Genomic DNA, 15,009 nt, shown 5'->3' on the forward strand with positions numbered 1-15,009 from the left:
AGCAAAAAGTCATTTACAATCTGCTAGCGTTGCCCATAGACGGGATAAGACTCCTACACATTCTATCTTACAAGTCTTGATACTTCTTGGGCTAACTTTGTTCTTATCTTAGACCTTTCCTTGCACTCCAGTCACATCCAAAGCTGCATCATTTTTTTTTTCTTTTCAATAGCCTGTGACTGGTTTAAGTCAATGCACCAATATTAGGGATTCAGAATTTGGGATTGCGCTTTGAATGTGACTGGAGTTGAAAGTTATTTGCAAGTCGTAAACTGAACAATAAAGGAAAGTTTTTGCAAAACAGAAAGCGGATAAAACTACATAGAATTTTGCATCAATGAAATACGTTGGTGGTGATGTAGAGACCTGTGTGTGACCAGTACGGGCATCTGCCCCAGGTCACCAGTATGAGCCTTCCAGTTACCCACCAGATCTTCTGCGTTTCTGTAAATGAAATTTTAGCAACTTTTTGTATGATGTGAACAAAAAAAAAATTAACATTGTCGTGAAGAAAATTTCCACATGTGCATTTCACCCTTGGCGTCCCATTATCTTAGTGCAGAGGCTGCATCTGCAGAGCGTCGTACGTGTCTCTCTGGGCGCCGCTTAATCCCTTAAAGCAAAAATAAAATCGTGAAGCGTTAGATGGCGACACGTCCAGGACATCACTTTGTAACACTATCACATATAATGTTGTCTTGAAAAGCCGCTCATCAGGTTGAAATATCAGGGGGTAAGGAAGGAGACCTCTGTAATTGGGGGTGCGGGGGTAGCCATTGTACCTGAGGGGCATCCTAAGCCTCCTCGGCCACAAGTCACCGCCATGATAGACTGCGCGGGGTATGTGGACACCTTGTTATAGATTCTATAGAAGTCCCACGAGATCGATGGCTGAGCAGGTCTCTCTATAGGCGTCACTGCCACAAAGACCAGGAAACTTACAGAAAGTGGCAAAGAATTAACATGATGGTGGCGTTACCTGATAGACCACGTCGTTCCCTTTGCCTTTTCGTCTCGGTTGCTGGAGAGAAAAAAAAAACAACAAATATTCCATTAGTCGTCACCTTGTAGAGCAGAGAGTAGCGCGAGCGAGCAGAGAGTAGCGCAAGCGGGCGCCCCGCAGTCTTATTGGCTCTATGTTGGGCGCTTTATAGGGCGAGATCTGCCCCGATCATCCAAAGGTTCTGGAATTTGTCCACTGTCTGATTGTTCTGGTGAACGTTAAAGGGGTCCTATAACCAGGTCAGGCTCCCTTAAGGTTATGGCATCAGGACAATGTTCTGTCCCAGAGGCACCTGCAGACCGGTCCGGCGTCACTAAGTCATTAGATGTAAGTGCCAAGATCTGGAATTTTTTAAGTAAGTCCTGACGCCGCACCGCGGCACATTAGAAAGGTTCATGACGTAAATTGTAGGTTCTGGTGGCTGCAAATGTGGGTTATGTGCCCCCCCCTCTGGTCCTCCGCTGTGTCATGTGATTCATTCCTGAGACATATTGAAGGAGTAGGAGGAGCCTATTACTGGTCACATGACACAGCTAAGGCCCAGAAGAAAGTGGAAACCTCTATATATAGGGGGGGGAGGGGGGGAATTGTGTTTGGTTTTGTTTGTTGTTTTCTTTCAGTACAGGTTTTCTTTTGAAGGCTGTGACTTTTTTTGGGGGGGGGGGGTGATTTATATCCTTTTTGCTTTTTTTTTTTTTTTTTTTTTTTTTTTTGAACAAGCAATACTAAAAAAAATTTCCCTCCGTTATTTTTACTTTTTTTTTTTTTTTTAACAGAATTAAAAAAAAAAAAAAAAAAAGACAAAAAAATATAATACATAATATACATAATATAAGTAAAAATACCAGAGCGGGAAATACTTTATAGTAAAATATACTGAAAACAATAAATAAATACTTAAAACTCTTTCCTTCTCTGTTCTGGGGAGTTTTAGGAAGGTGACTCACAGTTTTGTGTCAGGGCCTGTGATCTGGGTGTGAGAAATGTTTTTTTACATTTTTTTGTCTTAGTTTTTTTTTCTGATTTTCGCTATACTTGGGGCCTACAGGATGACTACAGCTGCCTACTATACAACGCAGCGCTGATCTGGGTTCTCTAGGACCCAGCGGCTCCTGCAGTTCCCGGTACCTAGCGGATCACATGACCTTTGGCAATCATAAATCTTCATCAATCCCCTGGAGATCCAGCACAGAAGCTCCGCCCTCCCGTCTTTCTTTACCAGTGGCCGCACCTGCCCTACTGACAGGCTCCCCTTTATTTGATATATTGACCGTACCACGTCCAGGCCCACCAGTGCAGGAAGGGTTAATCTGGCATGTTTCGGGTGACTCCGTCCTGTAACGCGCCTTGTGCTCAGACCACTTTCCCACCTGCCGCTCCCACCGCGGGGGCCTCGGACCCAGAAAGCTTTATTGTGATTCCCTTGTACTTGTCGCTTTCCTCCGGCCGCTGCTTTTTCTCTTCGCTTCTCCTTCCCCTGATACTTGTACATTGCAATAAACGTCTTGGCGTCGGTGTCAGGCGGATATAAAGAGCGCTCTCGTGTCCCGCTCGGCGCCGCGCCTCTTTATTTTATAAATATAGACGAGCAAACTATCTGACATTATCAAAATAAATAGGTGAAGCCACAGGGGCCCCATCTCCGGCCCTCCAGCCCGCGCTCCGGCACAACATGGAACATAAAGAGCCCGAGATTAGACAAGGACCATTATTCTTTCTTAGAGGCTTGAAAGGGAAGGATCGGGAAATGTGAACTTTAAGGGATGATGGGCTTGGTAATAAGCCGCACTCCCCCTCCCCCGGGGGCGCTATGGGCGATCGTAATAGATCAGCGGCTCCATGTCATCCAGATACATGTCAGTGTAACTATATGGCGGATATACAAGACGATTCACAATGGGCAGCATTCACTGGCTGCTTCTAAGATTTAAAGGGGGGGTCCAGCCTAAAACACATCTGACGGGGGGGGGGGGGGGGGGGGGACGACTGGTCCACCATGACTGTGGAGGCCCCCCCCATGTACATAGGGAATCTGACAACTATTGATGGGGGGTTCACAAGTAACCCATTCAACTCCTACATGGTGCCTATATAGTAGGCCCTGAACGCCCCGCTGGGCCCAGTAACACCCCACCCCCCCTCAGACACCTCCATTGTAGGAGAACGTTGCATTTTATCGCTTAATTTCAGTTTTGCAGCCGTTATTGGAGGAAATTGGAATAATCTACTCAAAGAATTGCTATAGAAGGTCATAAGGGGCCCAAGACTGTCTGTGGGGCCCCGACTAGTGTCACAGGTCAGGTATCGGGAAGCTTTGGACGCTCTTTGAGCTGCTTTGCCCAACATAGACACCTTCCAAGAAACGTAACTGTAAGGTTGTATTCACACGGTGCATTCAGGGTGCAGTTTATGACTAGAGTTCCATTATTGGAGCGGCCGCCTCATAGCTCACAACTCCGGCATACATGGGTTAAATCCGTGTGCGTGTAGTTTTGCAGCAGTTGAGGCTTATAACGGTGTAATATTTATTTGGCGCATGTTAACTATAAAGAGTATGACCCTGCCGAAAACCGCAGCAAACTCCCATCCCATACGCTGTGTCAATGAACCCTGACAGAGCTGAGCGACTTCCTGTCACATAATCACAGCAGCTTCCTGTCCCCACCCCTCACAGGAGCTCCCCCTAGTGGTGCCACAGGCAGACACAAGTTTATCTTCTAACGGCAGAAAATAAATCCAATAAAAGCAGAATTTTAGACCTGCAAACCTATAAACCCACTGACCCCGCACTGGGGGGAGGGTCCCGCTCTCAGCCTCAGATTGGGGTCGGGGTCCTCTGATTTCTGTGATATTCTGTCTTTTAGGGCCATAAACTATCTTTTTTCTGCAGAAAACCTTCACTATGTGACTTTCTTGTCATGATAATAAAACATCACACGAGCGGCTGCGCAGGGACAGGATTTGCGCTCGGCTCCGGGAGGGTTTTGAACTGTGAAACGCGTCGGCTCCAGAATTGATGAGACTCACAGGAGAGAGATGAGCATCAGACCCGTCCGGCGAGAACACAGATTTATTGATCCAAAGTTTTGCCCAACCCAATATGGCTTCTCAGGAGGAGTCTGCCGGCCACCGCCGCCGCCGCGCTAATGACTTGCAGGGTTGTAGGAAGTTTCTTTTCTTCTTTTTGTCTCTATTTTTTTTTCCTGTATCTTCTGCTCATAACACAATAAAGAAGATCTTAAAAATATAATATGGGGGAGGGGCGGACACGGCGGCGAGAGAGCGGATTAGGTTTTGGCCTTTGTAACCCCGTTATATTCACATCCTTTGTATCTGAGCTGAAAGCCGCAGTCAGATACGATAGCGGGGTCATAGAGAATCCGGTGACCCCAGTCTGGAGAAGAGGCGAGGTCATAGGGGTCACCAGGGCAAGGCTGACACCAGGAATCTACTGACACAAGGAGGACGACTGTAGGGACAATAGTGGGGTGGATACTATGAAGTCTACTGACACAACGAGGAGGACGACTGTGATCCTGACATAATGAAGTTGTTGCGTGTGTGTTATGTTGATCTATGACTTGCACGGTGTATGATATGATGGTGTATGATATGACGGTGTATGATATGACGGTGTATGATGTTACGTGTGCTGGGCGGGTTATCGCAGAGTCATTGCGTTGGGATTGTTCTGCAGAGTTTGCCTAGGGCTGCGGAGTGGGAGATGTTGTCTGTTGTCCTCTCCGGGGCCCCCCCTGACACAAGGGGTCACTAGATGGTACCTATGGCAGGTGGGAGCGCGAGGAGAGGGCGGTGACGCCTATACAGCAGTCAGGAGGGGCGCACGTCACCCAAGGCACCAGACAAACCCGGATCTAATAGCCAAACCCAGTGGGGGCGCTATAGGGGTACGGAGCCATTACCCAGCAGCACCTCTGGTAGTACAACAAGGGCTAGACAAGGTGGAGGGGGGAGAATTCCAAACAAAAAAAGTGAAAATCCTTCTGAGCTCGCTCTCCTCCTGCCGGACTGTAGGTACCAGCGGGCGCCCCTCTGCATCACTGAGATAAGCCCCGGCGACATTCGGCTTTCTGCTGATTTCGTACATTTCGAGCAGACAACACAATATTTTCTCATTTCCTCCGGTGGAACAAAGCAGACGCTGCGCAGATTATCTGTCTGGCCGTGCCCACGGTGCCATCTGCTGTCCTAGCCAACATACTGCACATCGGAGACCGTCACGTACAGCAGAGCCAGCGCAGGCCATCCATAACACACTGCGCTTTATGTCCTCGTAGTAATAATACAGTGTGCGCAATATAATACCACCGCTATACTGCGCCAAATAATACCACCGCTATACTGCGCCATATAATACCACCGCTATACTGCGCCATATACCACCGCTATACTGCGCCATATAATACCACCGCTATACTGCGCCATATAATACCACCGCTATACTGCACCATATAATACCACCGCTATACTGCGCCATATAATACCACCGCTATACTGCGCCATATAATACCACCGCTATACTGCGCCATTATCAGCCGCTACTACCCTACAGCACTGACATAGTTAATCATATACATAACTATTCCACTACATCTAGTTGTACAGAGATAATGCACAGCTGAGGGTTTGTTACAGTTGTATCTAATCTGTGTGAGATAAACAGCAGCAGCACAAAGTTTGCTACAATGTATCAGTACAGGTAAAATGCATCAGTGTGGAGCCCGGCCATCTTATAGACCAGATACAACTGTAACAAAGCCCCAGCTGTGAGAAGGACGAGGTCTGGAGAACATTTATCATGAATGAATAATTACTGATATGTGTCGTGATCAGAACAGAGATGAAGGGCAGGATTAGATACAGTCATTAGATACAGTCACTTACCAACAGTTATGAAGCTAAAGTTTTGGACCTGTCAGTAGGCCCCCACTCCACTGATCTGGACACAGGTGAAATTTTTTCTCTAGCCCCCGCCATTCCTGAGCAATCAGGGCTGTTAGTTTCAGATCCAATATGGTAATTTGTCTCTCTAATGTCAGGTGGGCGGTCCTTAGCTGGAGAAAATTGTCTGGAGACGCCCACCTGTCAGTTGTGAGCCTACGTAGCATACTGGGTGCTGAAACTAACAGCACAGATTGCTCAGGGATGGTGGGGACTACAGAAAAAATTCCAACAGCATCCAAATCAGGGGAGCGGTGACAATTATAGGATGAAAGATCTGGAATTTGTGGAGGTGATGAAAGGTCCTGGGAACACCCCGATACCCAAGAACATCTATACCCGTCTGTCTGCTCATCTAGGATTAGGCTCCCGCCCCGACAATATATTTCAGATTATTTACTTCAATTTCCTACCACCAAGTCACAAACATGTCGATGATCCCCTTGTACTCCGATAACGGCTGCAAAACTGAAATCAGACCATAAAATGCAACGGTCTCCTAGAATTGTGATCAGGTTTTCTGATGCATTCTTAATCCGGACCCCACTGACCTGTTTGACGCGGATGTCGCTGTAGGGATCGTTCATCTTGTCTCTCTGCAGGCCCTGAAATGTGACAAAATATTCAGAAACCTTCGCCGTCTCCGCTTTACCGATTCTCTGGGGATGCGGACAGAGAAACGTGAGCGCGGGGCGACTGGATCTGAGGGTGTTATTCGGGATCAGCCTCTAGGGGGCGCCACAGGTGCTGCTGCCCCAATAAACCAGCCGTAGACTCAAGTGATAGAATTATTTATTAGGATTCCTGTAATATTATTATTATTATTATTATTATTATGTCCTTGCTTGAGTTAGTGTTAGCCGCCTGCGGGATCTGACTACGCCGGGGTTCTTTGTATTCTGTAAACATCTATAGGGTTAGCCTGATAACATTACACATAGAGCTTCCATATTGTGCGTGGCAGTGTTATAGCACTCTATGGCAGAACTTACTTAGTCCTGCACATTGATGGACAGTGCGGTATATTATATTGGCAGTATATGGCAGTTGCTGCACTGTATAGCATCATTATTTAGGCATTCAATATGGGAGTGTTATATATGACCATACGGTTATATTGTATGGTGTGACAGTGCACTACATGGCGCATCAACAGAAGGTAACGTATAGAGCACCGTATATCACTAGGCCGGCCCTGGCTGTTTTTCGTTAGTATATGACTAGGAATCAGTATTACGGTATTACAGACTCCAAGATCACCTCCCGTGGACTGAGGATAATGTTACAGAATGTTCTAGAACTTTCCGGCCACTTCCTACTGACACATCACTCAGTTGCCCGTCGTCCTCATCGCTCCCTACCTTCCGCCATCCACATTGTAACGGCCCCACCAGGTACTTACATGATAGACGGAGTTCTCCGGACTCTTCATCTGCTGCAGGAAAAGCAGAAATAATTATCAGAAGATTTAGATATTTATGTAATAATTTATTGGGATTCGCTTATTAATATTATTAGGAATAAATTCTCGTATTGTTCGATATAATATTAGATCAGACGACACAGAGGCCTCATAGTCTGTTACCTGCAGATTCTACACTATAATTACTGTTAATAAAGTTACTTCAATGTCTCCTTAAGATGCAGAAGGGGAAGACGTGACGGGGCTGGAGAAGACGAAATACCCTTCAGACTGAGTCTCCAATTTAAAGGGAGTGTCACCAGGACAGAGTCAGAGTGTCCCGGCCCAATGACTGGTTACGTCCGGCCCCCAGTAGCTTGTGGGAGAAAAGTAGATGCCAAATGGGAAATTTACTAAAGGACCTGATGACGTCATCACAGGCCCCTTGGCTCAACTAGGATAGGCTAAGACTCGTTAGTGGGTGGAGCCACACGGGACAGTGCGGTTGCTGTTACACAAAAAAAAGCAAACTGCTGGGAATGGAGACTGAAGGAAGATAAGGAGACAGTATGTGCGAGTAAGAGGAGGGAACTGGGGGCAGGGGGGACATTAAAGGGATTCTACCACTAAAATCTAATTTTTCCTTGTTGACACGTCGGAATAGCCTTAAGAAAGTCTATTTTTCTCCTACCTTTCACTGTCTTCTCCGCGCCGCTGTTCAGTATAAATCCCAGTTTTTGCCAGTATGCAAACTCACAGCACTGGGGGCGGTCCTCAGTGCTCAAACAGCAACGGGGGCGTCCCCAATGCTGCGAGAGAACTCTCCAGCGCTGCCTCCATCTTCTTCGCGAACGGCCTCTTCACGCGTCTTCTTCCAGCACGGGCAGTCAAATTTCTAGGCCTCGGGCAGAGCCGACTGCGCATGCCCACAGGACACAAGAAAATGGCTGCTTACTTACTGTGTAAGCGGTCATTTTTCTTGTGGCCGCGGGCATGCGCAGTCAGCTCTGCCTGAGGCCTAGAAGTTTGAAGTCAACCCCTGGAAGAAGACGCGTGAAGACCCCATTCATGAAGAAGATGGAGGAGGCGCTGGAGATGGCATTGGGGACACCTCCAGGGCTGTTTGAGTGCTGGGACCCGCCCCCCAGGGCTGCGAAAGAACTCATTTGCATACCGACAAAAACCGGGATTTATACTGAACGGCGGCGAGGAGAAGACAACGAAAGGTAGGAGAAAAAGAGACTTTCTTAAGGCTATGCCGTCGTGTCAACAAGAAAAAAATAGATTTTAATGGTAGAATCCCTTTAAATTGGGGAAGCTGGAGGAGCCTATTAAACCGTGGGGGGTAGCGGGAGGGAGACATGTCTGCCTCTATTTGCCCCCCAGTTTAATGTCCCCCTCCAGCTGCCCCAGTTTCATGTCCCCTCTAGTTTTCGCCAGTTTATACTGGGGCACCAGGAGAGGGACCTAATACTGTGGGACATGTGGAGGGAAACGTTATAATGTGGGAGGTATAACGTACTGGTGACTGTAGGAGGATTATACTGTGTGGGGGCACATGGACAAATTATTGAGAATGGGCGGAGTCAACATATAAGTGGGTGGAGCTAAATTTTCAGTGGTGCGCATGGCCCTCTAGAACAGTTTCAATTTTTCATGCGGCCCCATGGGAGAATTAATTGCCCCCCTCTAGTCTATGCAGAGGGTTTGGAGCAGTGTGTCAGAATTACTAAGGAGACATATTAGGAAATTCATCGGCACAAGATGTTGGAGCTAAAACCAACCAATTGTGGAGACTGATGACATAGAACACGTGGGGGGTAACGTGGGCGATCGAGTCGTCTCACATATTATAGAAGGATTTCCGTCTCAGACTTCAGGCCCTTGTGATGTTCGGAGGACGTTTGCCCCGCAGGTTTCTGCCCCGCAGGTTTCTGCCCCGCCAGGCCGTATAATTGTCGGTTTTGTATGTTCTCGGTATCGGCGCTCGCTGCAGACGGTTATTTGTATGTGGCGGACGTTGCGGCTCCTGTCTATGCCCAGAATACATCGCTTATTGACAGAAATGGCTGTAAATCTCGGCTCCCGGAGTACAAAGCCGCCGCCGCTCAGACTCTGCACATCAAAGGCCCAGAAAGCTTTTTGTTGTTTGTTTTCCATGGTAGCCGCGGCCCTGTGATGTTTCTGAGCCTTGACGTCTCGCCGTACCTGCAGCTCCCCCGTACCCAGATGTGGGCGAGAGACATCACAGGGGAGCGTCTGCCTGCCTGCGACTGCTGCGACACGTTGGGAATCCGATCGCTGATCGCCATCTCTCCTGAGGCCGCAGGCGCTCCGCCATCCGCTACCGCACTAGCTTTTCATCTGGCTGCCAATTAATGGCGACTGCACAACCTGAGGAACGAGGACCCGACAAGCGGCAAATGTACGACTGGTGATGACCCGCACCGACCTCTGCTGTGGCCAAGACATGGCGGCCATTACTATACAGAAGATCTGAGGAGAAACCTGAAGATCCTGGGCCCCAAAGGAAAATATGGAATAGGGCCCCCAGGACCGGATAGTGACTGCGATCCCTGCACCCCAATATGTACTTAGGGGGGTCAATAGGGGAACTCGGAATAGGGCAGCAGGAGCCGAGAGGAAGGAATGGAGGAGACATATCTGTATATATCCCTGCTGATACTGCAATATATGATAGATAGATAGATAGATAGATAGATAGATAGATAGATGATAGATAGATAGATAGATAGATAGATAGATAGGAGATAGACAGATAGATAGATAGATAGATAGATAGATAGGAGATAGATAGATAGATAGATAGATAGATAGATAGATAGATAGGAGATAGATAGATAGATAGATAGATAGATAGATAGATAGGAGATAGATAGATAGATAGATAGATAGATAGGAGATAGATAGATAGATAGGAGATAGATAGATAGATAGGAGATAGATAGATAGATAGATAGATAGATAGATAGATAGATAGATAGATAGGAGATAGCTAGATAGATAGATAGATAGGAGATAGATAGATAGATAGATAGATAGATAGATAGATAGATAGGAGATAGATAGATAGATAGATAGATAGATAGATAGATAGATAGATAGATAGGAGATAGATAGATAGATAGATAGATAGGAGATAGATAGATAGATAGATAGATAGATAGATAGATAGATAGATAGGAGATAGCTAGATAGATAGATAGATAGGAGATAGATAGATAGATAGATAGATAGATAGATAGGAGATAGATAGATAGATAGATAGGAGATAGATAGATAGATAGATAGATAGATAGGAGATAGATAGATAGATAGATAGATAGATAGATAAATAGATAGATAGATAGATAGGAGATAGATACAACATTATTACTGGTGTACAATATGGCGTATCTCCGTCACTTACTCTGTTCATTCCTTTTTCGGTATCTCCACCAATATTAATCTTGTCATAGGCCACTTGGTCACGTGATTGAAGTTTCTGGAAATAGAGGAGATTGCGGTTATATGGGGCACATTATCTCCCTATCTTATAAAAATGAATTCTTGTCCGTCTGTCTGTCTGTCTGTCTGTCTGTGCTCTAATGCGAAACAAACGACTGGACCGATCTTCACCAAATTTGGTACAGAGATACTTCAGGTATCTGGGAAGGTTTAAGACAAGACTCCAACTCGCTTGGACGTACCGTTGCTGAGATACAGCATTCCAAACACAGTGCCCCCCCCCCCTTAGCCAATACAAACCTGCAAGTCTTTCACTCATATTCCAACTGCAATACACACGGTCACTCCACATGCACAATACAACTCTGATATCCAAACTGAGATACACGCATCAGAGGATTAGATACACAGATCAGCACACAGTATCACATGCCAGAGGATTAGATACACGCGTCTGCACACAGTCCCACAAACCAGAGGATTAAATACGCATTTGTGCACACAGTTCCACACACTGAAGGATTAGATACAGGCATCTACACACAGTTCCACACTCCAGAGGATTAGATACGTGCATCTGCACACATTTGTACACGCCATAGGATTAGATACACACGTCTGCACACAGTTCCACATTCCAGAGGATTAGATATGCGCGTCTGCACACAGTTCCACATTCCAGAGGATTAGATACGCGCATCTGCACACAGTTGTACATGCCATAGGATTAGATACACGCGTCTGCACACAGTACCACATGCAGTAGGATTAGATACGCGCGTCTACACATAGTTCCACACGCCAAAGGATTAGATATGCACGTCTGCACACAGTACCACACGGGGGAGGATTAGATACGCGCGTCTGCACACAGTACCACATGCCATAGGATTAGATACGCGCATCTGCACACAGTACCACATGCCGGGGGATTGGATACGCGTATCTACACACAGTTCCACACGCCGTAGGATTAGATACGCGCCTCTTCACACAATACCATACAAGGGAGGATTAGATACACGTGTCTTCACACAGTTGTACACGCCATAGGATTAGATACACAGGTCTGCACACAGTCCCACACACCAGAGGATTAAATACGCACTTCTGCACACAGTACCACATGCCATAGGATTAGATACGTGCGCCTGCACACGGTTCCACATGCCGAAGCATTAGATACAGGCGTCTACACACAGTTCCACACTCCAGAGGATTAGATACACAGATCAGCACACAGTATCACACGCCAGAAGATTAGATACACGGGTCTCCACACAGTCCCACACACCAGAGGATTAAATACGCATTTCTGCACACAGTTCCACACACTGAAGGATTTGATACACGCGTCTGCACACGGTTCCACATGCCGAAGGATTAGATACAGGCGTCTACACACAGTTCCACACTCCAGAGCATTAGATACGTGCGTCTGCACACATTTGTACACGCCATAGGATTAGATACACGCGTCTGCACAGAGTACCACATGCCGTAGGATTAGATACACGCGTCTACACACAGTTCCACATTCCAGAGGATTAGATACGCGCGTCTGCACACAGTTGTACACGCCATAGGATTAGATACACGCGTCTGCAGAGAGTACCACATGCAGTAGGATTAGATACGCACGTCTACACATAGTTCCACACGCCAAAGGATTAGATACGCGCCTCTTCACACAATACCACACTTTGGAGGATTAGATACGTGTCTCTGCACACAGTACCACAAGCCAGAGAATTAGATACGCGTCTCAGCACACAGTATCACACAGGGGAGGATTAGATACGCGTGTTTACACACAGTACCACACGGGGGAGGATTAGATACGCGCGTCTACACATAGTACCACATGCCATAGGATTAGATAAGCACATCTGCACACAGTACCACATGCCGGGGGATTGGATACACGCCTCTACACACAGTTCCACACGCCGTAGGATTAGATACGCACCTCTTCACACAATACCACACAGGGGAGGATTAGATACACGTGTCTTCACACAGTTGTGCACGCCATAGGATTAGATACACGCGTCTGCACACAGTACCACATGCCGTAGGATTAGATACGCGCGTCTACACACAGTACCACATGCCATAGGATTAGATACACGTGTCTACACATAGTTCCACACGCCATAGGATTAGATACGCGCCTCTTCACACAATACCACACAGGGGAGGATTAAATACGTGCGTCTGCACACAGTACCACACGCCAGAGGATAAGATACGCGCATCTGCACACAGTACCGCACGCCAGAGTCATTAGATATGCGCGTCTGCACACAGTTTCACTTACTGGAGGATTAGATACGTGCCTCTTCACACAATACCACATGGGGAGGATTAGATATGTGCATCTGCACACAGTACCACACCAACAAGGATTCGATACTTGCATCTAAACACAGTACTACACGGGGAAGGATTAGATACAGCTTTACTCCAGGTATCCATAACAACTGATCACAGGTTTTTCACTGACATCCAAAATGAGATACACATAATCACATGACGCTTATGGACATACACACAAACAACATACAAAATAGACCAGTGCAAAATTGGACAATTCTTATGGGGCCACTACACAAACATAAAATGTAATATACCCGTGCGAAGCCGCGTCCTCCCTCTAGTAGGGAAATATATATATATCTCCCTATATTATAAAAATGAATTTCTGTCTGTCTGTCTGTCTCTCTGTCTGTCTGTGCTCTAATGCGAACCAAACAACTGGACCGATCTTCACCAAATTTGGTACAGAGATACTTCAGATATCCGGAAAGGTTTAAGACGAGACTCCAACTCGCTTGGACGTACCGTTGCTGAGATACAGCGTTCCAAACACAGTGCCCCCCCCCCCTTAGTCAATATAAACCTGCAAGTCTTTCACTCATATTCCAACTGCAATACACACGGTCACTCCACATACACAACCCAACACTGATATCCAAACTGAGATACACGCATCAGAGGATTAGATACACAGATCAGCACACAGTATCACACGCCAGAGGATTAGATACACGCGTCTGCACACAGTCCCACAAACCAGAGGATTAAATACGCGCTTCTGCACACAGTTCCACATGCCGAAGGATTAGATACACGTGTCTGCACAAAGTACCACACGCCGGGAGATTGGATACATGCGTCTGCACACAGTACCACATGCCAAAGGATTGGATACACGCATCTGCACATAGTTCCACACACCAGAGCATAAGATATGCACATCTGCACACAGTACCACATGCCGTAGGATTAGATACGTGCATCTACACACAGTTCCACATGCCGTAGGATTAGATACGTGCATCTACACACAGTTCCACATGCCGTAGGATTAGATACGCGCCTCTTCACACAATACTACACAGGGGAGGATTAGATACGTGTGTCTGCACACAGTACCACACTTTGGAGGATTAGATACATGCCTCTGCACACAGTACCACAAGCCAGAGAATTACATACACGTCTCAGCACACAGTACCACACAGGGAGGATTAGATACACGCGTCTGCACACAGTACCACATGCCGTAGGATTAGATACGCGCGTCTACACATAGTTCCACATGCCGTAGGATTAGATACGCACCTCTTCACACAATACCACACAGGGGAGGATTAGATACATGCCTCTGCACACAGTACCACACGCCAGAGAATTACATACATGTCTCAGCACACAGTACCACACGGGGGAGGATTAGATAAGCACATCTGCACACAGTACCACATGCCAGAGGATTAGATATGTGCATCTGCACACAGTACCACACAGGGGAGGATTAGATACGTGCGTCTGCATACAGTACCACACTTTGGAGGATTAGATACACGCGTCTGCACACAGTACCACATGCTGTAGGATAAGATACACGCATCTACACACAGTTCCACATGCCATAGGATTAGATACGCACCTCTTCACACAGTACCACACAGGGGAGGATTAGATACGTGCGTCTGCATACAGTACCACACTTTGGAGGATTAGATACATGCCTCTGCACACAGTACCACAAGCCAGAGAATTAGATACGCGTCTCAATACACAGTACCACACGCAAGAGGATTAGATACGCGCATCTGCACACAGTACCACATGCCGTAGGATTAGATATGCGCCTCATCACACAATA

At 46.8% G+C, this 15,009-nt stretch overlaps 1 protein-coding gene across 1 annotated transcript in view; it reads right to left on the bottom strand.

Moving 5' to 3' along the window:
- Window positions 1-534: 534 nt before the first annotated feature.
- Window positions 535-15,009, bottom strand: part of CD247 (CD247 molecule) — a 101,813-nt gene continuing 87,338 nt past the window's right edge. The window contains exons 5-9 of the mRNA XM_075262509.1: window positions 10,798-10,872; window positions 7,368-7,400; window positions 6,517-6,570; window positions 980-1,021; window positions 535-613 (exon numbers count right to left, since the gene is read on the bottom strand). Coding sequence (XP_075118610.1) covers window positions 554-613; window positions 980-1,021; window positions 6,517-6,570; window positions 7,368-7,400; window positions 10,798-10,872 — 264 coding nt within the window. The 3' untranslated portion in view covers window positions 535-553. The remainder of the gene's footprint in view (window positions 614-979; window positions 1,022-6,516; window positions 6,571-7,367; window positions 7,401-10,797; window positions 10,873-15,009) is intronic.

Source organism: Leptodactylus fuscus, chromosome 2 (genome assembly GCF_031893055.1).
Source record: "Leptodactylus fuscus isolate aLepFus1 chromosome 2, aLepFus1.hap2, whole genome shotgun sequence".
Lineage (NCBI taxonomy): Eukaryota > Metazoa > Chordata > Amphibia > Anura > Leptodactylidae > Leptodactylus > Leptodactylus fuscus.